Source organism: Poecilia mexicana, unplaced genomic scaffold (genome assembly GCF_051168715.1).
Source record: "Poecilia mexicana isolate PSO_F unplaced genomic scaffold, ASM5116871v1 scaffold_6, whole genome shotgun sequence".
Taxonomy (NCBI): Eukaryota; Metazoa; Chordata; class Actinopteri; order Cyprinodontiformes; family Poeciliidae; genus Poecilia; species Poecilia mexicana.
Genome location: NW_028263375.1, coordinates 3,418,401 through 3,443,047, shown reverse-complemented (window position 1 = coordinate 3,443,047; position 24,647 = coordinate 3,418,401). Strand labels below are relative to the sequence as shown.

Below are 24,647 nucleotides of genomic sequence, written 5' to 3'. Positions count from 1 at the left end.
ATTATATAACTTAACACTTCAAAAACAATCACAAAATCCTGGATGGACTGATCAGTGTGAAAAGATGTGTAATATCATTTCATTTTAAGAGAAACAAACGTGTTTATTGATATTTTAACAGCCTAACAGGTTTTATCAATAGATTCTGGCACAAGCGTCCCTTTAAGAACATTCAGATTTTTAATGTGGCCCAAAATGAAAATGACTTTGACGCCCCTGATCGATGTTCACATGACGCCAAAGTGATGAGCCGAGGCCTTAATTTTTATAAAACCTAAACCTCATCAGGCTGAGAAACGATAACCGAGACTCAACTATAAGGTATTGATTATCAGGTGGAGACCAGTCATTTTAAATTACTAGTTTTATTGATAACTGCTCTCAGAAATTATTTCTAGTTATTCATAGCCAAACCTCTGCTGGACGATGGACAGTAGGATGGATGTGCAGGCGGTTGAATGCTCTTACATGCTGTCGGCGCTGCACAGACTGGACTCACTGGGCCAGGCTCGGACCGGTATGCTGACTTCATCATCATCATCTTCGCTCTGGGCCTGCAGGTTTCTGCTGGTGACGTTCAGGATAAAACAGGTGAGTCCTGATCTTCACCTCCCGGCTCAGGTAAGCGTGTGGAACAGCCTTATATTAGCCAGTTGCTATTGGCAACATAATTACATTAATATTAAGGAAGGAAAATCCCTCCTAAATAAACTGCTGACAGCTCTGGGTCATGTTTCAGCAGGACATCTGGATTAGAGCCGGGACTTTAACACATTACATTAGATTAATTCAGAGGTTCCCAAACTGTGGGGCGCGCCCCCTAGGGGGGCGCCGTGTCATTGCAGGGGGGGGCGCGGGAAGCCGTCTGGATGAGAAACAAATAAAATATGAATCTATATGCGCTGGGTTTTTACCTTAGAATGGCCAACTCTCTGTTATTCCTGTCATTTTGATACACTAGGGGTTTCCCCACTTCCCATATCTGTGTCCTCTGTCACTTTTATCAGCAGTTAAAACTGTTTAATCCGTTGTTAACATGTTGTAACCTGTTTTTCCGAGCCGCCTTTAAACGCAACATGAGCGCTACGACGCTCGCGCTGGGTTTCCACCTGTGAAGGAGACCTGCTGCTGCTGGGCGGAGCTACGTAGGTTTGTGTTAGAATCACGGCAACAAACCAGCAAAACGCAAAGAACTTTTCAGTTTTTCCCTCCAAACTAACCGACTGAGTTGAGTGAAGCAGCTGGATGCAGGTAATGTTAGCTAAAAGATGACTAGCTAACATCAATACAGAACCTTAAGCTTAACAAGTAGCTTGTAGGCTACCGATGTTGGTGTCTATTTTCAGCTACGTACATTCATTATGCCCCCCAAAAAGTCGATGCCCCCCCCAGTCGTTTCAACCAGACAGCCATTTGTAATCCATGGGGGGTGGGGGCGCAGAAAAAGTTTGGGAACCACTGGATTAATTCATTAAATACATAAACACATTAAAGATTTCAACACAATAAATCGCGTCTCTTTTTACATACAGAAGTTCTGACTCTGAACTTTTGTATTGTGTTTCTAGTACGCCGCTGCTATTGACCCACTGTGCTGGAAAAGGCTGCTGTTCTGTTCAGAAGCTAAGCTAGCCTAAAATAGCATCTCCATGCTACCATGTAGCAGCTAACGCTAATGTTAGCATCCACAGTCCAGATTTGTAAAGAAGATCCATGAACGATCAGAGAAACTCTGGAAAGATGAACTTTGGTCCAATCTGATGAAGAACATGAAGATTACAAACTATAAATAATCTGCTGCTGAGCTCAGATTGACATTTATTCAATAATTTAGCAGCAAAAAATGTTTTTTAAATTGAAAAAGCTGCTTGTTTCGTTGATAACAGTTTTTGATGAAAATGCGATTAGCCTCAGCGTTAATCTGGACCATCGACAGATTAAATCTGCCTCCTTCCATCATCGTCTCAGAGCGAACCCTCAGCTGAAGACGGAACGACATGAACCAGGCACTGCCTAGTGAAAGGTCAAAGGTCGCTGCATGCTCCAACACTGACAGGGTCCTGGAGGGCGAACAGACCACTGGCAACAATACAATGCTATCTTAGTAGGAGTTTCTTCCCTCTGTGAAGTAATTGAATTTAAAGGATTTATTTTCTAAAAACCTTCAGTGAGAAACAGAATCCCAACCAGGATGAATTAACTAAATTAATTCATGACTTAATTCAAATACAAACAGCAAAGGACGTGATTGTTGGGCTTACGACTTGGTCCAGACGGTCCGACGGTTCCTCCCACCGCTGTGGACGAACAAGGGTCAAAGGTCAGAGAGGATCAGAGGTCAGAGTGATGTCAGAGAACATGGAGTTAATCACTCAGAGCCATGCACCAAGCAGATCATGCATCAGACACAGAGAGGACCCACAGCGTGCCATGCAGGTTTTATTGATGATGATGAAGATGAGCTTACAGGAGGAAGAAGCAGAAAGCCGTACAGAGAAGTCGCCGCAGCAACAAGCATCAGTTCTGCATCAACTCGGCGAAGCGCTGCTTTGTGCGCATCGTTTCGTCCAGATTAGATCAGATGGAATCAAAACGTTTGGATTGTTTCTGCAGAACAAAACCGCAGAGCCAGAAGACGGACAGCAGGGGGCAGTGCAGGAGGCAACAGCGTGAAACGTTTCTGTCCAAAATCACACATTTTATTTTTATCAGAGAATCCTCTAGCGGTGGTTTTCTGGAATGAACTCATCTCCTTTTGGATCAAAACGTTTCACTTCCATTCACCGAGTCTGTGAATTTATGCAACACTGATGGAAATCTAACGGCTGGACAGAGAGAGCTCCCATGCAGCTTCCTTACTCTTTATCTCCTCTACTGGGAGCGCAAGCATGCGAGGAGAGAAAGAACACAACGTTTCAGTGAAGATCCGGATTCAGCTTCAGATCGTTTTATCAGCACAGCTGCATGGAGAACAGATGAAACTGATCAGAAAAACTGAAACAAGTCCAGAGTCCTCTGTTAAACTCCAGAAGAGGAAGAGCGGCTTTCTTTCAAATCTAGAAACAAACGAGTGAAACCGGGGAAATCCGTCTGCAGGCGCCTCACCTCTGGCGGCCTCCTGCCGGGGCCACGGGGACCGTCAGGGTGCTGAGCTTCGGGTCCAGGGCCGGGCTGCTGCTCTCATCACCTCCTGCTCCTCCTCCTCCCTCCTGGTCGACATCCTCCACGCTCACCGCGGGCCGGAGGCTGAGGCTCGGCTCTGTTGGACCACAGAGACGTTCAGGTCAAACTGAAATATTGTTAGAAATTAACAGATTTATTTCTGTTTGCTGATATAAAGTTTCACTTTTTAGTCTGAATGAATGAACTTTGTAATGAGTGATGTCACTCAGGTGCTCCTCCATCATGTCTTCCTGATGAACACATGAAGGATTTGTGCAGCTGCAGCTCAGAGACCCGGTTCTGCCGGGTCATTCAGGCTGATCCGACCAACATGGTTCTGGTTCCATACAGAGAGTCGGAACCTGACCCAGACCCGGTTCCAGTCGGGTTTTTAACAAACCCAAACATTTCAGACTGAAAATATATTCATACGCTCATCTGATCCAGGCGGCATCAGAACGAAGCAGATTTTAAGTTTCCAGCCTGAACGTTAATCCTGACCTGAAGCTGCTTTAGGTTTTCTTCTGCTGCGTCTCTGCAGAACAACTAAAAAAATAAAATCTGTAACTTTTTTCTGCTTCGTTTTTCTACGAAGCAGAAAAACGAAGCTCCACAACCCTGAGGCCCGGGTTTGGAGCGCAAACCCGGACCACAGTTTGCGCTCCAAACTGTGGCCCGGGGGCCAATCGTGGCCCTTGAAATGATTTTGTTTGGCCCCTGAAAGGAAGTAAAGGATGGTAAAAACTTGGCCAACAAAATAGAGAACAAATGACATAAAAATAGTTTTTCTTTTTAATAAGGCAGCAGCCCTGTTCATGTTTTGGATCTTTAATGATATTCTGATTAGTCTGAATGATTTTTTGACCTGCCAACAGTTTAAATTTGCTGGTATCCTGCTGTAGTTTCTGACATTTTGAAAGGTTTTCAGTTGGTTTGCTGTTTTGCTCCTCATTTTGTTTCAGCAGAAACTGATCCAACCTCCAACCCTAACCTGCTGCGGTTACACCTGGACCCCTGAGGCGGCTTCACCTGCAAGTCCGCCTGAGTCATCCTCGATGAAGAAGGCGGGGTTAGCGAGGCCGGAGAGCGGGCGCGGCGGGCTGGCGATGGGCGGTAGGCGGGGGTAGGAGGGCACGTTGGGCAGGGTGGGGGGGGAGGGGCAAGGGGAGGGCAGCTGAGGATGAGGACGGGGGCCCGGGGGATGCTGCAGGAAGTGGGTGAGTTCTAAGTCCGGCTGCTTCCTGTTCTGGTTCTTAGGCATCTTGTGGCATGAGGCTGTTGAGGCGGTTCCGGATGTTCAGGAAGCTCTGCTGGGTTCTGCTGGGCAGCTGGGCCAGCTTCTCTGGGACGGAGGACAGGCTGTGGGCCAGGCCGGAGAGGCTGGGGCCCCCCGCAGCCTCCGGGACCCCTGCGGCCCCACCGGGCAGCAGCTGGGTGAGGCTCTGGGCGACGCTCCGCGGGACTCGGGTCAGCCGGATGTGGGAGAACTCGTGGCGCAGCTCCGGGGGCAGAGAGGGCAGGTAGCTGGTGAGGTCAGAGAGCCTGGTGGGGGGGCGGGGCAGCTGGGGGGGTGAGATGCCGTTCTCCTTGAAGAACGCGTTGATGTTGCCAAAGCACTCAGAGGTCGGCGGGAAACGCATCAGACAGTTCTTAAACGCATCACAGCTGACCGGCGCTGCAGAGAGACGGGAAGAGCCAATCAGAGCACAGAGAGACGGGAAGAGCCAATCAGAGCACAGAGAGACGGGAAGAGCCAATCAGAGCACAGAGAGACGGGAAGAGCCAATCAGAGCACAGGGAGACGGGAAGAGCCAATCAGAGCACAGGGAGACGGGAAGAGCCAATCAGAGCACAGGGAGACGGGAAGAGCCAATCAGAGCACAGGGAGACGGGAAGAGCCAATCAGAGCACAGGGAGACGGGAAGAGCCAATCAGAGCACAGAGAGACGGGAAGAGCCAATCAGAGCACAGAGAGACAGGAAGAGCCAATCAGAGCAGAGCATTGGGTTCTGGTTCTGGTTCTACTCTTGATCTTCTATGTACCAAAATGCCGTTTACCTCCACAGCCGTCTCCAGAAGCATCTTCATCCTGCAGGAAGCAAGACGATCCGGCAGGAAGTGGAAATAATAAATAAAATATCAGAGCGTTTCTACATTACCGTAGACATTGTCTGGAATCAAACCAGGAACGATCCCAGTTAACCAGAAATGATCCCAGTTAACCAGAAATGATCCCAGTTAACCAGAAATGATCCCAGTTAACCAGGAACGATCCCAGTTAACCAGAAATGATCCCAGTTAACCAGAAATGATCCCAGTTAACCAGAAATGATCCCAGTTAACCAGGAACGATCCCAGTTAACCAGAAATGATCCCAGTTAACCAGAAATGATCCCAGTTAACCAGGAACGATCCCAGTTAACCAGAAATGATCCCAGTTAACCAGAAATGATCCCAGTTAACCAGGAACGATCCCAGTTAACCAGAAATGATCCCAGTTAACCAGGAACGATCCAAGTTAACCAGAAATGATCCCAGTTAACCAGAAATGATCCCAGTTAACCAGGAACGATCCCAGTTAACCAGGAACGATCCCAGTTAACCAGAAATGATCCCAGTTAACCAGGAACGATCCCAGTTAACCAGAAATGATCCCAGTTAACCAGGAACGATCCCAGTTAACCAGGAACGATCCCAGTTAACCAGAAATGATCCCAGTTAACCAGGAACGATCCCAGTTAACCAGAAATGATCCCAGTTAACCAGAAATGATCCCAGTAAGATGAGCTAAACCATGGAGAGAAAAACACGTTACCTTTTCTGTGTTAGAAGTCGGAGCATCGTTTGCTTTCTGCGGCTGCTCCGTCACAGTTGCTGCACACACTTCCTGCTTTTCTGGTTCTGGTTCTGGTTCTGGTTCTGGTTCTGGTTCCGGCTCCAGTTCCTCCTGCTCCTCCTCAGCTGTGTCTCTACCTGCTTCCTGGAATGCCGGTTCTTCGGCTTTCTGCTCGTCCTGGAGCCCGGACCCGTCCTTTCTGCAGAACAGAACCGCAGACTGAGGTTTCAGTGAACGGCTGGACACACTGGAACACAGGGGGTTCAAAGTGCGGCGCCCGGGGCCTCTGGTGGTCCTTGGACTGATTTTTTTTTGGGGGCCCCAACTGCAGTTCAAAAATGATGCAGACCTCTGGTTGATGCAAACTTTTTATTTTTAATCAGGTTAAAATTATTACACAGGATTTTGTTGTAATTGAAAATATTCAAAACAATATAAAGTATTCATGTTTTTATAACCAAGCTTTCGTAATAAGTAGAACCTGGTTTATCCAGAGGTTTTTACTGAAAAGTCGACTTTACTTTTATTTAATTTATGAAATTTAGACAGTCTTTTGAACAAAACGAATCCAAATCCTGTTTTTACAGCTGACAACAAAATTTGTTTAATTGAATCCAAAACAATCTGAAAACTAGAAGCTTTTCTCTTAAACCAGCAAACGTCCAACTCCTTTAAAGCTGTTGCATGTAACTTTAAGAAATATTTTTCTACATATTTGTTGAAACTGTCTCCATGTTGAGACAGATAATCTCTGCCTTCTCTCAGCGCTACCTAGAAAAAACCAATCAGAGCCAGGAGGTGGGTCTACGCGCTGTCAATCACTCTGCCTTCCCCTCCTTCCCACAGCTCTCTGCTATGCTGCAGCTAGCATAGCCTGTCATGAATGCTAAGGCTAGTTAGCATTGCCACCAGTCACAGCAGATAAATGGCTTTCCTGTAACAGTAAGCTTTTTTCTGCCATTAACACTTTGAGCAGCGAGTACATGAGAATGATTGACGGCACTAAGCCCCGGCTCCTGCATCTGAATGGTTCATTTCTCCAGGCAGCAGCTCAGGGAGGAGATCGATCCGTTCAGATGATCTGTCTCGTAGCAATCGGTTTGAACTAATATGTAAAAAATATTTCTTATAAAAGTTACAAACTGCAGCTTTATGGATTTTTAATGTTCCAACGACTGAACTGAGAATCCAGAACAGTTTCTCAGCCCAACGGCACCACTTCAAATAATATTCACATTATTACTGACTTATTGACTAACTTGTCAGTTTCATTGAATTCATAACTTTATGAATGTTACCTGGTCTTTGATGTGAACTCAAGTATTTACAGATCCAGGAAGTTCACTTCAAAATAATTCCTTGAATGTTTCCAACAAACCCATTTATAAAAGAATGTAGGAATAAATTGGACAGATGTTTTGTAAAACAGATAAAGAAACTATTTCACCTCTTTTTCTGCTGTTTTGGAATTGAAAGGAAATACTTATTCAAACAATATTGTGGCATTAACATTAAGCTAAAATATAATAATCTTATTTTTGATTATTTGAAACTTTTTGATTCTATTTTGAGTGTTTATGAGTTCATCCCCCCTCATCCCACAGGCCATGGTGGGATGTTTAATGGCCGCCCATCATTAGGAAACTCAAAAAGGACCAAAGCCATAAAGACTTTAGTTTAATTTTATAAAATATCTGACATGTTGACCTCGATGTTTTTCTTTCTTATTTCAGTTCTTGTTCTCATTAGTCAGTTTGATCTCTTATATTTTATTCTCTATTGTATTTTGTCGATAATGAAAACCAAAGATGGCATCAGTCGGAACCGTTTGGGTTTGTTCCGGCTGGAAGAACCGATCACCGGTTCTCAGTACTCACTTCCTCCGACGAGCTGTTAGTATTCCCGCCTCCAATGTCCCCCAGCATCAGAACCACCAGCTGGACCGAGGAGCGGGTCAGAACCTGCTCGGTTCGCTGCTGTTGATCAGACAGCAGCTGCAGGAGCGGCCGTTACCGGGGCAACCGTGGGGAGGGCGGGCGAGGGGGGACGGTTGCTAGGGGAAGCTATGGTTGCTATGGCGAGGTTTTGTGACGCTGCTGAAGCAAAGCTCGCGGGATTTCAAAATCAGCTGCGAGACCTGAGAAATCTGCTTCAGAGCGGCGGTGACGTAATAATAATGTATTATTATTTATTTATTTATTTATTTATTTATTTGTCCTAGTATGTGGGTAAACCTTAAGATAAAAAACTATCAAAAGGAAATGGGTTTTATTTTGAAATCATCTGTCAATGAGAAAACCTTGACCAATCACTAACAGCAAAATATGGGCATTTAAAGTTGACATTAGATTTTTATATAGACTGTAGAAAAAGTGTAACTATCTGACTTTAAGTTTGACTAGATTTTTCTAATTTTCTACCGACGTTTTACCAGAATAATGAGACAGAGGACGAATTAACTTGATGAAATATAAGTTCAGAAGAAGATAAACTCTGATCTAGAAGATCCTGTCCTGGCCATCGCTTTTCTGTGCAATTCCACTCAAATAAAAATCTCAGTCTGGGCTTTCTTCCATTCACTTCGATTATCTCCGATAGCAGACCAATCAGTGAACAGAAAGAGTTTTAGTTTTAGCAGCGGAGGAACAAAACCGTTCAGTTTGTTTTGGCCGCGCCTCGAAATATTGCATTAACATCAACAGCTGCCTCGTTCGGCTCAGCTCTTCTCTCTTTGCAGTCGAGGGCAGTTTACAGTTCAGGTAAGCTTCATAGTGTCGAGCCGGTGCATTACATAAGTCACTGGCAAACATTAGTGACTGGGTAGAATTTAAAACCTCAGCACGGTCCTCGCCTCCCAGAGCCTCTGGATGCAGCAAACGCAGAACAAGGAGCTGCAGAGAGCAGAGACGATGGAGAAGTTTAATAAATAAGCTGATACTCACTCTGCATCAGCTCCTGGCTCTAGCTTGTTGTCTTCTTCTGGTGCTACTGGCAATCTGGCAGCAGAAAACAGTCAGTCAGGTTAAAACAGTCAGTCAGGCTCCTCATAATGTTGGTCCCAGATGAAATCCTGCAAACGTTCTCACTCTGCCTCCGGTTCCTCCAGTAGCTCCTGGCTCTCCAGGGAGAGTTTGATGGAGGTTCCCTCGCTGGCCATCTGCCTCACCGCCATCTCTGCCGTCTGCCGGGCCACCTCTTCAGCCAGGCGGGCCATCTCCATGCGCTCCTGCAGCAGGCTGCAGCAGATGCACTGGATTACAGGGATGCTGTGTACTGCAGAGGAATCCTCCTGAACCAGTGCCGGCTCACCGTTCCTCCATGGAGGCCAGCGCCACGCCTTCAGCCTCCTTCTTGATGCTTTCGATGAATGGTGTCCAGCGGCCCGTCTGGGTCTCTGCGTCTTCCTGAGATGTTTTTGTCCCGCTGTCTGAAGCCGGGGCCTGCGGGGCCTGCGGGGCCTGCGGGGCCGTTGGGGCGGCGCAGTTCCCCAGAGCCTCCACAGAGCTGGACCTCCCTCTCTCCTGCTGGGCTGGGTCGCCCGCTGGACCCTGGGATCCTGCAGCTTTGGGGCGGTTCTGGCCCTCGTTGTCCGACTCCATGTCCTCCAGAACCATGTCGGGCTTCAGTTTGGAGGAAGCTGCAGCAGGAGGAGTCAGAGGTCAACGTTAGGCTTTGTGTCTGGTTAGAAGCAGGTACATTTTACAATGTTGATGCTTTAGTCTGCCAGGCTGCAGCAACACAATCAAAACGTTATTGATTTTTAATTCACTAAGTTCATTAATGAAATATTGCTTTTTGAAAACATTTCTGCCTTGTCCTGTCAACTGGTTGAACATGTCAAATGTGTGTCTCTGTGTGTGTGTGCAGGTTAGCTTCATAGCGTCGAGCCGATGCATTACTGTGTGTGTGTGTGGTTGTTTGTCCTGTCTGTCTCTGTGTTGTCCTGGCGACCTGTCCAGGTGACCCCGCCTCTCGCCCTTTGACCTCTGGAGGCGACCCACAGCGATCAGTGTGTTGGATGAACCTGGTTTCTCAACTTTCACACTGAACTTCGACGTCAGTCACCATTTTCTTGTTGTCTGTTTTATTCTCATTTGTTCATGTTTTCCAGTTTTGCTGTTGGTAATTTGTTAGTTTTCATTATTCTTTCATTTTCACTCAGGAGTTTAGCTGAAAGTCACCAGCTTAGTGACTTTGTTTTTCTGTTTGCGTTTGGACCAAAGTAGTGGAGACGCAAATAGAAGCACAAAAACATGCAAAAAGTTAATTTTCTGTAAGACGTCCCTATAAGACGTTAAAACTGAAGGCTGAATTATTTTGTTGATAAATTCTTGCATACTGGAGAAAAGTTGTCTAACTTTGGATGCATAGTTCTGCTGTTCAAGAATGTTGATGGTGAATTCATCTTTGGCTGTTAGTTCCTGATAATCTTTTTACTCATTTTGTTAATAAAAGTCATTTATAACCAGCCAGTGACTTTATGAACCTGATTTTCTCGTTCTGGTCCAACGTTTAGGTGCTGATGAGCCTGCTGCATCATCTTTCAAACCAGGACCGGTTTGATCCACAGTCCACAGGTCAAAGGTCATATCACTGAAATAATGCACCAATGCCAGTCTTCCTCTGCAATCATGTGTATTTAATGCGACTGTATATAAATGTGTGGAGAAACTTGTAAGTAATGTCCTGAGATGTTGGTATTTTAAAAAGGTCTTCATGAACCTTGTCATAAAAATCCAATATGGCTGCTGCTCATTTCAAAGCAGGACTGTAATTCTGACCATTTGAATCTTGATGAATTTTTCCCACAGGTCAACCAGTTGCTGCAGTGAACATATTAAATACAGCTGAGCCTGATCCACAGTCAGATCCTCTGAGCCTGTGAAAGTTTATCACACTTCATAAAGCATTAAACTCTTACATCTCTGAACGCAAATGACTCTCCAGGATTACGCCTTAAAATTCAAACTTTAATGCACTTATCTATAATAAATCAAGTACAAATACAGAGAAATGCATTCTGCTTCATCACACATCGTAGCTGCCGTTCAATAATTCAGATATGTCAAAATTGACACATTTACTAATTAATATATGTGTTCAAGAAATCTACAATAATTTCAGATAAACAGTAAATTACTACATTTTTCTGTTGAACAGAAAATATGCAAATTTAAAATACAAACAACTGCGAGCAAAAATAAATCTGGTGCTAAACGTATTCCAGTTCAAGCTTCAACTGGAGGACAGAAAGGAGAGTCTAATAACAGCTGCCTCAATAGTCTGGGCTCCCAGTGAGATCCCAGTGAGCTCCCAGTGAGATCCCAGTGAGCTCCCAGTGAGCCCCCAGTAAGCTCCCAGTGAGCCCCCAGTAAGCTCCCAGTGAAATCCCAGTGAGCTCCCAGTGAAATCCCAGTGAGCTCCCAGTGAGATCCCAATTAGATCCCAGTGAGATCCCAATGAGATCCCAGTGAGATCCCAGTAAGCGCAGCGCCCTGCCAGCATGTGAGCTGGTTCTATGTGCTGGTCGGAGCGTCCCAGCCGTCTCCTCCTGCTGTTCAAGGGGCTCGCAGCGCCTTCCCCCCTGAAACAGAAGGAGAAGATGGACTGAGTTAGGCTCCGGCCGTCCGACCAAAACACCGCCTTTAAAACTCAAGAAGAAGAACAGGAAGTAGAGCTTTACAAACCCCGCATGGAAAACCGAGTCAGTCGGCCCACTAACGCTGAGGAAACGCCTGGCGTCGGTCCATCTACTGACCGCCTGTTTCCTAAACTACTGACTGCCTGTTTCCTAAACTATATACCGCCTGATCCCTAAACTACTGACTGCCTGTTTCCTAAACTATATACCGCCTGATCCCTAAACTACTGACTGCCTGTTTCCTAAACTACTGACCGCCTGATCCCTAAACTACTGACTGTCTGTTTCCTAAACTACTGACTGCCTGTTTCCTAATGTACTGAACGCATGTTTCTTAACTAATGACAGCCTGTTTTCTAAACTACTGACCGCCTGTTTCCTAAACTACTGACCGCCTGTTTCCTAAACTACTGACTGCCTGTTTCCTAAACTACTGACTGCCTGTTTCCTAATGTACTGAACGCATGTTTCTTAACTAATGACAGCCTGTTTTCTAAACTACTGACCGCCTGTTTCCTAAACTACTGACCGCCTGTTTCCTAAACTACTGACCGCCTGATCCCTAAACTACTGGCTGCCTGTTTCCTAAACTACTGACTGCCTGATCCCTAAACTACTGGCCGCCTATTTCCTAAACTACTGACCGCCTGATCCCTAAACTACTGGCTGCCTGTTTCCTAAACTACTGACCGCCTGTTTCCTAAACTACTGACCGCCTGTTTCCTAAACTACTGACCGCCTGATCCCTAAACTACTGACCGCCTGTTTCCTAAACTACTGACCGCCTGTTTCCTAAACTACTGACCGCCTGTTTCCTAATGTACTGAACGCCTGATCCCTAAACTAATGACTGCCTGTTTCCTAAACTACTGACCGCCTGTTTCCTAAACTACTGACCGCCTGTTTCCTAAACTACTGACCGCCTGTTTCCTAAACTACTGACCGCCTGTTTCCTAAACTACTGACTGCCTGTTTCCTAATGTACTGAACGCATGTTTCTTAACTAATGACAGCCTGTTTCCTAAACTACTGACGCCTGTTTCCTAAACTACTGACCGCCTGATCCCTAAACTACTGACCGCCTGTTTCCTAAACTACTGACCGCCTGTTTCCTAAACTACTGACCGCCTGTTTCCTAAACTACTGACTGCCTGTTTCCTAATGTACTGAACGCCTGATCCCTAAACTAATGACTGCCTGTTTCCTAAACTACTGACCGCCTGTTTGCTAAACTACTGACCGCCTGTTTCCTAAACTACTGACCGCCTGATCCCTAAACTACTGACTGCCTGTTTCCTAAACTACTGACCGCCTGTTTCCTAAACTACTGACCGCCTGTTTCCTAAACTACTGACTGCCTGTTTCCTAAACTACTGACTGCCTGTTTCCTAAACTACTGACTGCCTGTTTCCTAATGTACTGAACGCATGTTTCTTAACTAATGACAGCCTGTTTTCTAAACTACTGACCGCCTGTTTCCTAAACTACTGACCGCCTGATCCCTAAACTACTGACCGCCTGTTTCCTAAACTACTGACCGCCTGTTTCCTAAACTACTGACCGCCTGTTTCCTAAACTACTGACTGCCTGTTTCCTAATGTACTGAACGCCTGATCCCTAAACTACTGACCGCCTGTTTCCTAAACTACTGACCGCCTGATCCCTAAACTACTGACTGCCTGTTTCCTAAACTACTGACTGCCTGTTTCCTAATGTACTGAACGCATGTTTCTTAACTAATGACTGCCTGTTTCCTAAACTACTGACTGCCTGTTTCCTAATGTACTGAACGCATGTTTCTTAACTACTGACTGCCTGTTTCCTAAACTACTGACCGCCTGATCCCTAAACTACTGACTGCCTGTTTCCTAAACTACTGACCGCCTGTTTCCTAAACTACTGACCACCTGTTTCCTAAACTACTGACTGCCTGTTTCCTAAACTACTGACCGCCTGTTTCCTAAACTACTGACCACCTGTTTCCTAAACTACTGACCGCCTGTTTCCTAAACTACTGACCACCTGTTTCCTAAACTACTGATTGCCTGTTTCCTAATGTACTGAACGCATGTTTCTTAACTAATGACAGCCTGTTTCCTAAACTACTGACCGCCTGTTTCCTAAACTACTGACCGCCTGATCCCTAAACTACTGACCGCCTGTTTCCTAAACTACTGACCGCCTGTTTCCTAAACTACTGACCACCTGTTTCCTAAACTACTGATTGCCTGTTTCCTAATGTACTGAACACATGTTTCTTAACTAATGACCGCCTGTTTCCTAAACTACTGACTGCCTGTTTCCTAAACTACTGACCGCCTGATCCCTAAACTACTGACAGCCTGTTTCCTAAACTACATACCACCTGTTTCCTAAACTACATACCGCCTGTTTCCTAAACTACATACCACCTGTTTCCTAAACTACATAGTGCCTGTTTCCTAAACTACATACCACCTGTTTCCTAAACTACATACCACCTGTTTCCTAAACTACATACCGCCTGTTTCCTAAACTACTGACCGCCTGTTTCCTAATGTACTGAACGCATGTTTCTTAACTAATGACCGCCTGTTTCCTAAACTACTGACCGCCTGTTTCCTAAACTACTGACCGCCTGTTTCCTAAACTACTGACAGCCTGTTTCCTAAACTACATACCGCCTGTTTCCTAAACTACTGACTGCCTGTTTCCTAATGTACTGAACGCATGTTTCTTAACTAATGACCGCCTGTTTCCTAAACTACTGACCGCCTATTTCCTAAACTACTGACCGCCTGATCCCTAAACTACTGACCGCCTGTTTCCTAAACTACTGACTGCCTGTTTCCTAATGTACTGAACGCCTGATCCCTAAACTACTGACTGCCTGTTTCCTAAACTACTGACCGCCTGATCCCTAAACTACTGACTGCCTGTTTCCTAAACTACTGACTGCCTGTTTCCTAATGTACTGAACGCGTTTCTTAACTAATGACTGCCTGTTTCCTAAACTACTGACTGCCTGTTTCCTAATGTACTGAACGCGTTTCTTAACTACTGACTGCCTGTTTCCTAAACTACTGACCGCCTGATCCCTAAACTACTGACTGCCTGTTTCCTAAACTACTGACCGCCTGTTTCCTAAACTACTGACCGCCTGTTTCCTAAACTACTGACTGCCTGTTTCCTAAACTACTGACCGCCTGATCCCTAAACTACTGACTGCCTGTTTCCTAAACTACTGACCGCCTGTTTCCTAAACTACTGACCGCCTGTTTCCTAAACTACTGACTGCCTGTTTCCTAATGTACTGAACGCATGTTTCTTAACTAATGACAGCCTGTTTCCTAAACTACTGACCGCCTGTTTCCTAAACTACTGACCGCCTGATCCCTAAACTACTGACCGCCTGTTTCCTAAACTACTGACTGCCTGTTTCCTAATGTACTGAACGCCTGATCCCTAAACTACTGACTGCCTGTTTCCTAAACTACTGACCGCCTGATCCCTAAACTACTGACTGCCTGTTTCCTAAACTACTGACCGCCTGATCCCTAAACTACTGACTGCCTGTTTCCTAAACTACTGACTGCCTGTTTCCTAATGTACTGAACGCATGTTTCTTAACTAATGACTGCCTGTTTCCTAATGTACTGAACGCGTTTCTTAACTACTGACTGCCTGTTTCCTAAACTACTGACTGCCTGTTTCCTAAACTACTGACCGCCTGTTTCCTAAACTACTGACCGCCTGTTTCCTAAACTACTGACTGCCTGTTTCCTAAACTACTGACCGCCTGATCCCTAAACTACTGACTGCCTGTTTCCTAAACTACTGACCGCCTGTTTCCTAAACTACTGACCGCCTGTTTCCTAAACTACTGATCGCCTGTTTCCTAAACTACTGACCGCCTGTTTCCTAAACTACTGACAGCCTGTTTCCTAAACTACATACCACCTGTTTCCTAAACTACTGACAGCCTGTTTCCTAAACTACATACCGCCTGTTTCCTAAACTAATGACTGCCTGTTTCCTAAACTACTGACCGCCTGTTTCCTAAACTACATACCACCTGTTTCCTAAACTACATAGTGCCTGTTTCCTAAACTACATACCACCTGTTTCCTAAACTACATAGTGCCTGTTTCCTAAACTACATACCACCTGTTTCCTAAACTACATACCGCCTGTTTCCTAAACTACATAGTGCCTGTTTCCTAAACTACATACCGCCTGTTTCCTAAACTACATAGTGCCTGTTTCCTAAACTACTGACCGCCTGTTTCCTAAACTACTGACCGCCTGTTTCTTAACTAATGACTGCCTGTTTCCTAAACTACTGACTGCCTGTTTCCTAAACAACTGACCGCCCGATCCCTAAACTACTGACCGCCTGTTTCCTAAACTACTGACCGCCTGTTTCCTAAACTACTGACCGCCTGTTTCCTAAATTACAGACTGACAGACTGATTTCTGAACCACAGCAGAGCTGGTGGACTCGGACTCACCTTTTTGCAGCACTTCAGCTGCTCCCTGTCCCAGCGTTAGGAAACAAACACAGAGTGAGTCTCTGAACGGTCTGAGTGAGGAAGGAAATAATAATGATGATGATGAAGAACCTCAGCTTCATCTTTGGGTGGCAGGACAAGCTGCGGCATCTTCAGACCCAGGCCGGACACGAACCAGTTGACCACTCTGGAAACAGACAGAATTAGCTCATGAAATGTTTCGATCGCTTGACTCTCTCCTGATTCCTCCTCCGGTTGACAGTTCGGGAGTCATTCAGTTCTCACCTCATGTTTCCGTTCTGACTTTACAAAGAGACACCATGTTTACTCTAAGCTGTTCAGAAATATGTTCATAAGTGAGACTTCCAGCTGCTTCCATTCACAGATGCTGTTTTCTGCAGCCGCTCTCTAAAATGAGGCTACTGGCCAGATTATTAGCATAGTCAGATTATGCTCTACTAATAATCTGACTCATATAGCATTGCTCACATTAAGATAATAAATCTTCTACTGAAAAATACATTCAGAGGAAATAAAGAGAATTATATAAAAACACGAAACACGTCAAAACAACAAAAGGAGAAATTCAACCATCACTTAACTAGAAATAAGATTGAAAAGTTTAAGACATAATATAATGACTTTCTCTGTTTGGAGTAATAAGCAAAATAAAATCTGCTGCATTAACAATGGTGGGGGGAGGAGGCACTATAGACATAATATAAGGGTAGACGCCGCATTGGCTGCTCCGGCGCAGGAAATACGGCGGCCATCTTGGAGCGGTATACCCTCCTACTTTGCTCAACCAAAACAGCAGAAGATGCCTCAGCACTGAGGGATATTGTTGTTCTGGTCGATGGATTATTGATGTGAGGGCTCCACAGACAACATTTCACAAGTAAGATGGACATATTATTGTGTATATATTGTGATTAGAATATTACTTTACTGTATTTATGTCCACCGGCGAGATACCAGCTAATATTAGCTACAGTGCTTGGTGTAATAGGGTTCAGCCCCGCTATGAAGGCTAACTGAGATTCTGTACATCTAAAAAAATTAATTATTCTCTAACATTGACTTAGATTATCTGACACAAGGGCCTATATTAGAAATGAAACAATATAACACATATTATAAAACTTATGTGTTATAACATTCACCAGCAAAGTTTACACAGGTGGTAAAGACTATTATTTATATGTAATTCTTTCACTAGTAAGATACATCCCAAATCTTCCGTTTTTGTTTTGAAAGTTTCCTAAAGACACGATGTGAGGAAGAAGAGGGAGAAATCTATAAAGAGAGACGGATTCACTGCAGCAGGATGGATCTCATCAGATTTTGGACTTAATCTCAGCTGCTGAATCTCTGAAGCTGGAAGTCGGCAAAAAAAAAATAAATAAATAAATATATATATATATATATATATATATATAATTTATTTGTGCCATTATGAATCTTTATTTGTGTTGTATAGTTATTTAAATATGTATTGATATTACTAAATAATTTATTAAATAAATTATGAACGGCTGTGTGCTTTGTAATATGCTCTTTATACATCAATATCAGAATATTCCATTCCTATTCTATTGTTTTAGCCACTAAGCATATTTAAATACGTAAATAACTTAAATAACATACTTAAATAATACAATTGTTTATAAATGTAGCTTTGATAGATGTTTGAATATGGTTTCCAGTAACAAAAAAGCGTGTTATGATCGATTAAATGCGCTGATCCGTCACTGTGCCTGTTAAACACATAGGACCGAGTGGAGTGGTATACCGCTCCAAGATGGCCGCCCTAAATCTCGTCAGCGACAATAGGCGACAGCGGGGCATGAGGCGTCTATCCTTATATTATGTCTATGGGAGGCACCATCAGGTCAATCAGAATATTTCCCAGAAGTCTTTGGGATCTGAGGCAGGTTTTCTCTTCAGCGTTTGGTTTATTTCCTGCTTCAGAGCGAACAGATCAGACTCTGAGCTGCAGGAGGAGCTGGGAAGCCATGTGGTTCCTGCACAGCTTCCCGGCACGCTACAAGGTCAGTGCAGGTCAGTGAGGCCTTGTGTGGTTTTTGGGGCGGGGTCACCAGGAGTTCACAGGAAGCTGAGTCGTTGCGGCAGTAAATAAACCCACCCAGCTCTGCTGTCGGTGTCCAGTGAAATCCCACTGAGAGACTCCGGCGGAGGCGACAGCACTGCAGGCAGAAACAGAGAGCGTCGCATTAAATGTCGGAAACCATCGTCACCGCAGCTCTGGAGCTGTTCTACCCATAGACATCATATACTAGACGCCTCATGAAGCGCTGAGTCCTGCGTTACGTCGCCGCCATCTTGTATGTGGCAGCAGAGGATCGGAGCTCCTTAAGTCCTGTTCTGTGTTTCGATCGTTTTACGAAAGAAACTGGATTCATTGGCATCACCTTCACCAGGTAAGGATGAAAGATCAGAATTACTTTGCAGCCAGAAATTCGCTTCTAAACAACCAAAAAATATTTCATATGTAGCTAAATTGGCCCGAAATAACCACTGATTGTTAGCATAGCAGCTAACGTTTTCATACTGTTTTCTAATGAGAGCTGATGAGAAACCACTGTTAGAGGAGAAGTTCATTAGAAACCAGAGGATTTAGTGAGGAAAGATCAGTCAGGATCAGAGCTGGAGCTGCTGCTCTTCAGTCTGTTTCCAGCTCAGCTTCTCCATGTCGGTATTTAGCTATAAAGATGCTACGAGTCAGAGCCCAACATGCTGAAAATGGCTTTTTATGAATGTCAATGAAACATATACGAAACATATGCATTTTCTATTAACTTTTGGATAATTTCTCTTTTATCCTCGGCTTCAGCCTGTGAACCAGGACGTCTCAGAAGTCATTGAGTTCTCCCAGTGAGACCAGCAGACTGAAGCCTGTGACCAGTGTTCCCAGTATAATAAATAAATGTTTTATTCTTTCACTTTTTGTGTATTTTTAAATATCTCAGTCTGAAGTATTAGTGTATTAATGTAGCTTATATAATGAAATAAACATAATTTACTCTTAGAATTATTTTCACTCTTTGCTGTCAATAGCAGAGTTGACGTATAATAAATATTTTTTCTCTGGAAAAAAGTAAGAAAAATATGTAGTTTAATGTTTGAGTGACTGATTTATAGATCAAAAGTAATTTCTCGATAATGTATAAAAAAATAAATACAAGAAAATTATTTGTCTTGAAATGTTAAATGTACATTAAATTATGGAATTATGTAAATATATTCTTTAATAAAACACTGTAAAAGTGTCTGTTCATTAATGTTAATATAAAAATAAGAATAATTTCTACCAAATAAAACATTGAGCTCTTTATTCAGAAATGCCCCAAAACAATTAAATAATCACATCAAAAGTTAGAAACTCTCTTTAGTCATTTCTTTGATTGCCAAATATATTAGTGTGTGAGAAAATGTGTCAGTGACAGGAATTAATTTAAAATACTTTGTAGAACGGCACTTTGTGAAGTTCGGTCCATTTACCTGTATTAGCTTACTGGCAGAGATGCCACATTCAATATGGCGGACGCTGTGACGTAACGCAGCAACGGGCCGACGCGCTCCATGACCTATGACCCGTTCCATGAGGCGTCTACGTGTTCATGTCTGTGGTTCTACCTTTGTCTAGAGAGGAGCGAGAGACTTTTGGTGGCGCTTCCACAGGTACGCCACCAGGGGGCAGAATCACTGGCTGAGGGACTATCTGCTTTATCCAGCTCACCACCCTGCAGGACAGAAGAAGATAGAACAGCTGTGTGTGACTCCATCACCTGCTGCTGTAGACAGAGGTCAGGAGTCAGGAGACCCATCGCTTCTGATTGGGTCAGTTGCATCAGCCAGGTGTTGGATTTATGAGGTATGACAGATACTCAGAACACCGGCTCTGACTGTGGTGACCTGTACTCACTTTGGATGGAACTGAGGAGCCAAACTCTCCACTTCCGACACTTCCTCCTCCGACACCACCTCCACCACCGGGATGTGAGGAAGCGGGTCATAATCTGGATTATAAGACATCCAGTCATCTGGAGGAACGGCATCATTTCTGCCTGACTGAACAGGAAGAGGCGGGGTTTAGAAAGCCTACCTGGCATTGTCGCTGCCTCAAACACCTGTAACAACAACAAGCATTACAAAATAAGTTTCAATTGTTTTGATTTATTTCAGCAAGCTAAAAAAATATTTTAAGCTAATTTTTAATATGAAGCTGAATATTTAGCTAGCAAGCCAGATGTATCGTTGTAGTTAGCTCTGAGCTAAATATTTAGCTAACATGCAAATTCACGTGCTCATAACAGGAAGAGAACTATCAAAATAAAAGCTATGTCTTCCGAACCTCTTTATAAACTCCTTTCGAATCGCTTCATGTCTCTATTGTCGTTTTTTTCTCTTTTTTGAACATTTCATCTTAAAGCAGAGGAAGAGCCGTTTTAAAGGCAACAGAGACGTTCAGCAGCAGGAGTTATCAAAATCCAGCTTTTATTTTCATAATCTACTTATATAAATGTTTAGCTTCGTAGTTACCTACGGAGCTAAACATTTAGTTAGCGAGCTAAATAGTTAGCTTGCTAACTAAATATTTTGTTCCAAGCTAAATATTTAGATGGCTATTTAGATGACTATCTAAATATTTAACCAAAAACAAAATATTTATTGGAGCTAAATATTTAGCCGGTTTAACTTTTAGCTTGGTGAAAATTTGGCTTTGAAAAATGAACCGCCGTTTTTTTTTCTTCTCTTATGTAAGTTTCCATAACTTACATAATCTTCTTTAGATTAGCCTAAATAATTGTTCAATTTTGAATTGAAAACTTTAAAAATGGCATCGTATAGATTTAAATTTACTCATATTTATTAATGATTGTATATTTTTATTGTTTTCAACCTAATTTATTATTTATGTTGAAAAGAAAAACATCCAGATGACAAAATGAGTCAAAAACTAGTTTTCTTGACACCAGAATATTAAGATATTGAGATAACAGACATAAAATAACAAAACTAATAGAGGAAAATCAAACACATCTGTATGCCTTTGAGAAGTCAAACTGATCTTGATGTAAATGTTTGATGGTACCGAACCAGTCTGGGTCCGAACCGGTTCTCCAGACCCAGCATGTCCTCCCGGCAGGGGGCGGAGCCTCACCTCGGTGTGCTCCTCGGCGGCATTCTGGGTCTCAGCCATTTCTCGGTACTTCTCATCCGGCTGAGGCAGAACCTTGGTCAGACCCTGAGCGACCCAGCCCATCACGCCGTTCCTGTCAGAGACACAGCCGTGAATTTAACCTCTCACTCATCCAGTTAACGTTAAACCATCAGAAGTTTATTGAACTTTAAATCATCAGTAGTTTATACCGATCTCCATCGTCTCCTGGCTGGACAGCAGAGGAAAACAGAAAGCAAATCATGATAAAGTTAAAATATCGGCTGAAATGAATCATGTCTAACGAGTTTATACAGACAGAGCTGATTCCAGCTTTTAGAAATGTAAATCAGTTTGGATCCTCTGATCGGGTCAGAACTTCTCCATGACCAGGTGACAGAGACTCCTGGCTGTTTTACCAGCGAAGGCACCAGGAGAGGTTCTGGTTCTGGTACTGACCCTGCAGTCTGCATTGGACCCCTTGAGCAGAGGCGACCCCGGCGGCTGCGGTAGCGCGCTGACGAAGCCGTTGGACAGCCAGCCCATCACTCCCCCGTTGTTCTGGCTGCAGAGGAAGTTCCTCACAGGTCAGAGGTGAAACCTCTGAGGTGCATGAAGTTCATGCCATGCAGGAATACTTTACCCGTCCTCTGAGGCTTCCTCAGGGCTCTTCGCTGAAGCATTCTTGGCTGCAAAGTGTCAAATAATGATAAACATGCGGCTCTCTCTACCAATCAGGGAACAGCTTACATCAGCAGGTGGAGCGTCCTCACCTTCATTGTTCTTCACCGACTCCTCCAGGAGCAGAGAGAGCGAGAGAGACACAGACTGGTGTGACTTCACTCATCCTCAGTCCAGCACTAACTAACTAACTAACTAACTAACTAACTAACTAACTAACTAACACTCCTCCAGGAGGTCTCTGCCCTTTTCTCCTGGTGTTTTTTATTCTCCCTCCTCAGAAAAACATTTGGTTTGGTTTGAATGTCTTGGTTGGTTTTTGTTTGGGTTGTTGTGGCTTTTGCTTATTTTTGGTTTTTATAGGTTTTGCATTAGTCTAATTTGCTTTTTCATTTCAGGTATTCCCTTTTCAGGTTTTATTACTTTAGTATAAATTAATAAAATCATTTTTCTTGAACATTTTGAAACCATTATTAGTTTGTGTTGTTTCATTTCTGCTTCACAAATTGTTTGCTGTGAAATTTGTTGGACAGGAATCTAAAGGATCCGTCCTTCTGCCTGAGGCGATCTACTTCCTGTACGAACACCAGCGTAGCGTAGCATCGCTATCAAACGGCGCGGACATGAGGACAGAAAACGAGAAAAGTTTAAAAAGAGACCTTCAGGAATCCTGAGAAACATCCAAATCATTCCAGAACCCAGAACTGGTTCTGCTGGAGCTGGTTCTACTGGAGCTAGAAAAACAGCCAGGCCTGGTTTAAAACTTTTGCACAGTGAGTGTTTTCTTACAGCAGCAGCCGGAGCTTCAGCAGGCTGAGGAACGACCTTCACCACCCAGGAAAACATCCTGCAGGGAGACGCACCAGTCAGCAGGGATACTGGTTCTACTGGTTCTAGTGTGAATTAATGGTTGAATGAAAGGTAGAGATCAAAACAGTAAATATCTTTACGCAGCTTGTTAAAGCAACATTTAAAATGGAAATTATGATAAATATGGTGACTTAATGTCTTTATTAACCTGAATTCTTTTATATTTATGCAAACATTTTTATTATTTTACATTTTAATATTTCCTTGACCTATTGGCAATTAAATGCCACCTTAGATCAATATTGACCCAATGCCGCCAAACACCATGATCACAAACTGAACACAAAGTGATCTTTGCAGTGTCCTAGTTAAAGCACACCCTTCACCTGTGTAGCAGAGCTCTGAAGGTTTGAATGAAGAACGTAGTTTTTATGTTTAGCGAAACATCCAGAAAAATGACGTGACAATTTTCATATTTTTAACTTGTGGGGCAGAAACGTCAGAGCGGCCGGCAGGCGGCGCCAAATCTGCACTACCAGGAAATTCCACATGGGGGAGACAATCCCACTGGTCAACGCAGAGACCAAAGGGCCAGCACAGAGCATCAAGTCGGAGTCAGAGGTCAGTGGGTCACTGACCCTCCACATCTCTTATTAACTCAGCAGATCAGCCAGTCCAGAACCAAAGAATCGACAGGAAGTCACTTCCTCCAGTTGTTTGATTGGTGACCGGACCAGAACCAGAACTGAACCAGAACCAGAACCAAACGCAAACTGGATCAGAACCATACCGGATCCCAACCGGACCAACACTAGACCCAAACTGAACCAAACCCGGCCCAAACGGGACCAGAACCAAACCGGTTGAGAACCAAACCTGAACCCAACTGAACCAGATCAAAACACAAACTGGACCATATCCAATCCGGACCAGAACCAGAACAGAACCAAGTGGACCCAAAGCGGACCAGAACCAAACTGGACCAGAAGCAAACCAGACCAGAATCAGGCCTCTCCTCAGCAGCTCTTAGCGACGCTTCATCCCTCAGAGAACTGAATTCTGGGATTGAACTGCGGACGGTTTTTGCTGCAGCGGCCGTCTTACCTGCGTTTCTACGGGAGGCTGAGCATGCCGAACGCGCAGAGACCCAGAAAGTGGCAAAGCCGGTGCAGATCTGCGGGGATTTCCTCTGTGGCAGCCTGGAGAGAGCTGACAGGATTAACCTGAAGGTCAGGCCTCAATCCCTCAGATTATTAACGTCAGAGGAGCAAGATGGACAAACTACAGTGGCCTGACAAACTACCAGGAACCCATCTGACGCCTTTCTCAATGAAAAACTCCTTCAACTTCTGAGAGCTGAGTGTGCTTCTACAGACAGCTGGAAGGAAACGGGCCCTGAACTGGGATCAACTGGTTAAAGACATGAGAATACAGATTATTGCTGGTCTAGGCTGCAGGAGGAGCACCCAGAGAGAACCCACGCAGGCGAACAGGCAAACTCCATGCAGAAAGCCCCAGACTGGGATTCAAACCCACAACCGCAGCAGAGCTCACGGCGCCCCCAGCAGGTCGATCTGAGGCGATGCACTTTGAAAAAGCAAAAGCGTCAGTAATAATAATAATAAAACTCCTGCGCACCATATTGGACAATAACAAGATGTTCATGTTTAATTTTCTTTGTTCAAACTGTTGTTTTGAGTTTTGTTCTATAACCAACTGCGAGTCTTTCGTCTTTTTCAGGCTCCAGGCGCTTCGGGTCGGATCACTAAGCAGCAGAGTTTAGAATCAAACAGGCGTTCCCAGGACATACTGTAATCTATTATTCCTTTTTCTGGCTAAATAAAT

General features: G+C 44.2%; 1 protein-coding gene across 1 annotated transcript in view; it reads right to left on the bottom strand.

Moving 5' to 3' along the window:
• LOC106933442 (uncharacterized) overlaps positions 1–24,605 on the bottom strand; it is a 33,043-nt gene extending 8,438 nt beyond the window's left edge. Inside the window, 24 exon segments of the mRNA XM_088006707.1 lie at positions 469–567; positions 2,262–2,297; positions 2,860–2,874; positions 3,106–3,259; positions 4,192–4,422; positions 4,424–4,837; positions 5,221–5,251; positions 5,978–6,197; positions 8,941–8,994; positions 9,085–9,234; positions 9,308–9,635; positions 16,130–16,154; positions 16,241–16,316; positions 18,276–18,336; positions 19,787–19,893; positions 20,076–20,169; positions 20,256–20,280; positions 21,315–21,426; positions 21,524–21,543; positions 21,771–21,876; positions 21,955–22,000; positions 22,085–22,106; positions 22,782–22,839; positions 23,907–24,605. Coding sequence (XP_087862833.1) covers positions 469–567; positions 2,262–2,297; positions 2,860–2,874; positions 3,106–3,259; positions 4,192–4,422; positions 4,424–4,837; positions 5,221–5,251; positions 5,978–6,197; positions 8,941–8,994; positions 9,085–9,234; positions 9,308–9,635; positions 16,130–16,154; positions 16,241–16,316; positions 18,276–18,336; positions 19,787–19,893; positions 20,076–20,169; positions 20,256–20,280; positions 21,315–21,426; positions 21,524–21,543; positions 21,771–21,876; positions 21,955–22,000; positions 22,085–22,106; positions 22,782–22,838 — 2,483 coding nt within the window. The 5' untranslated portion in view covers position 22,839; positions 23,907–24,605.
• Positions 24,606–24,647: the final 42 nt, after the last annotated feature.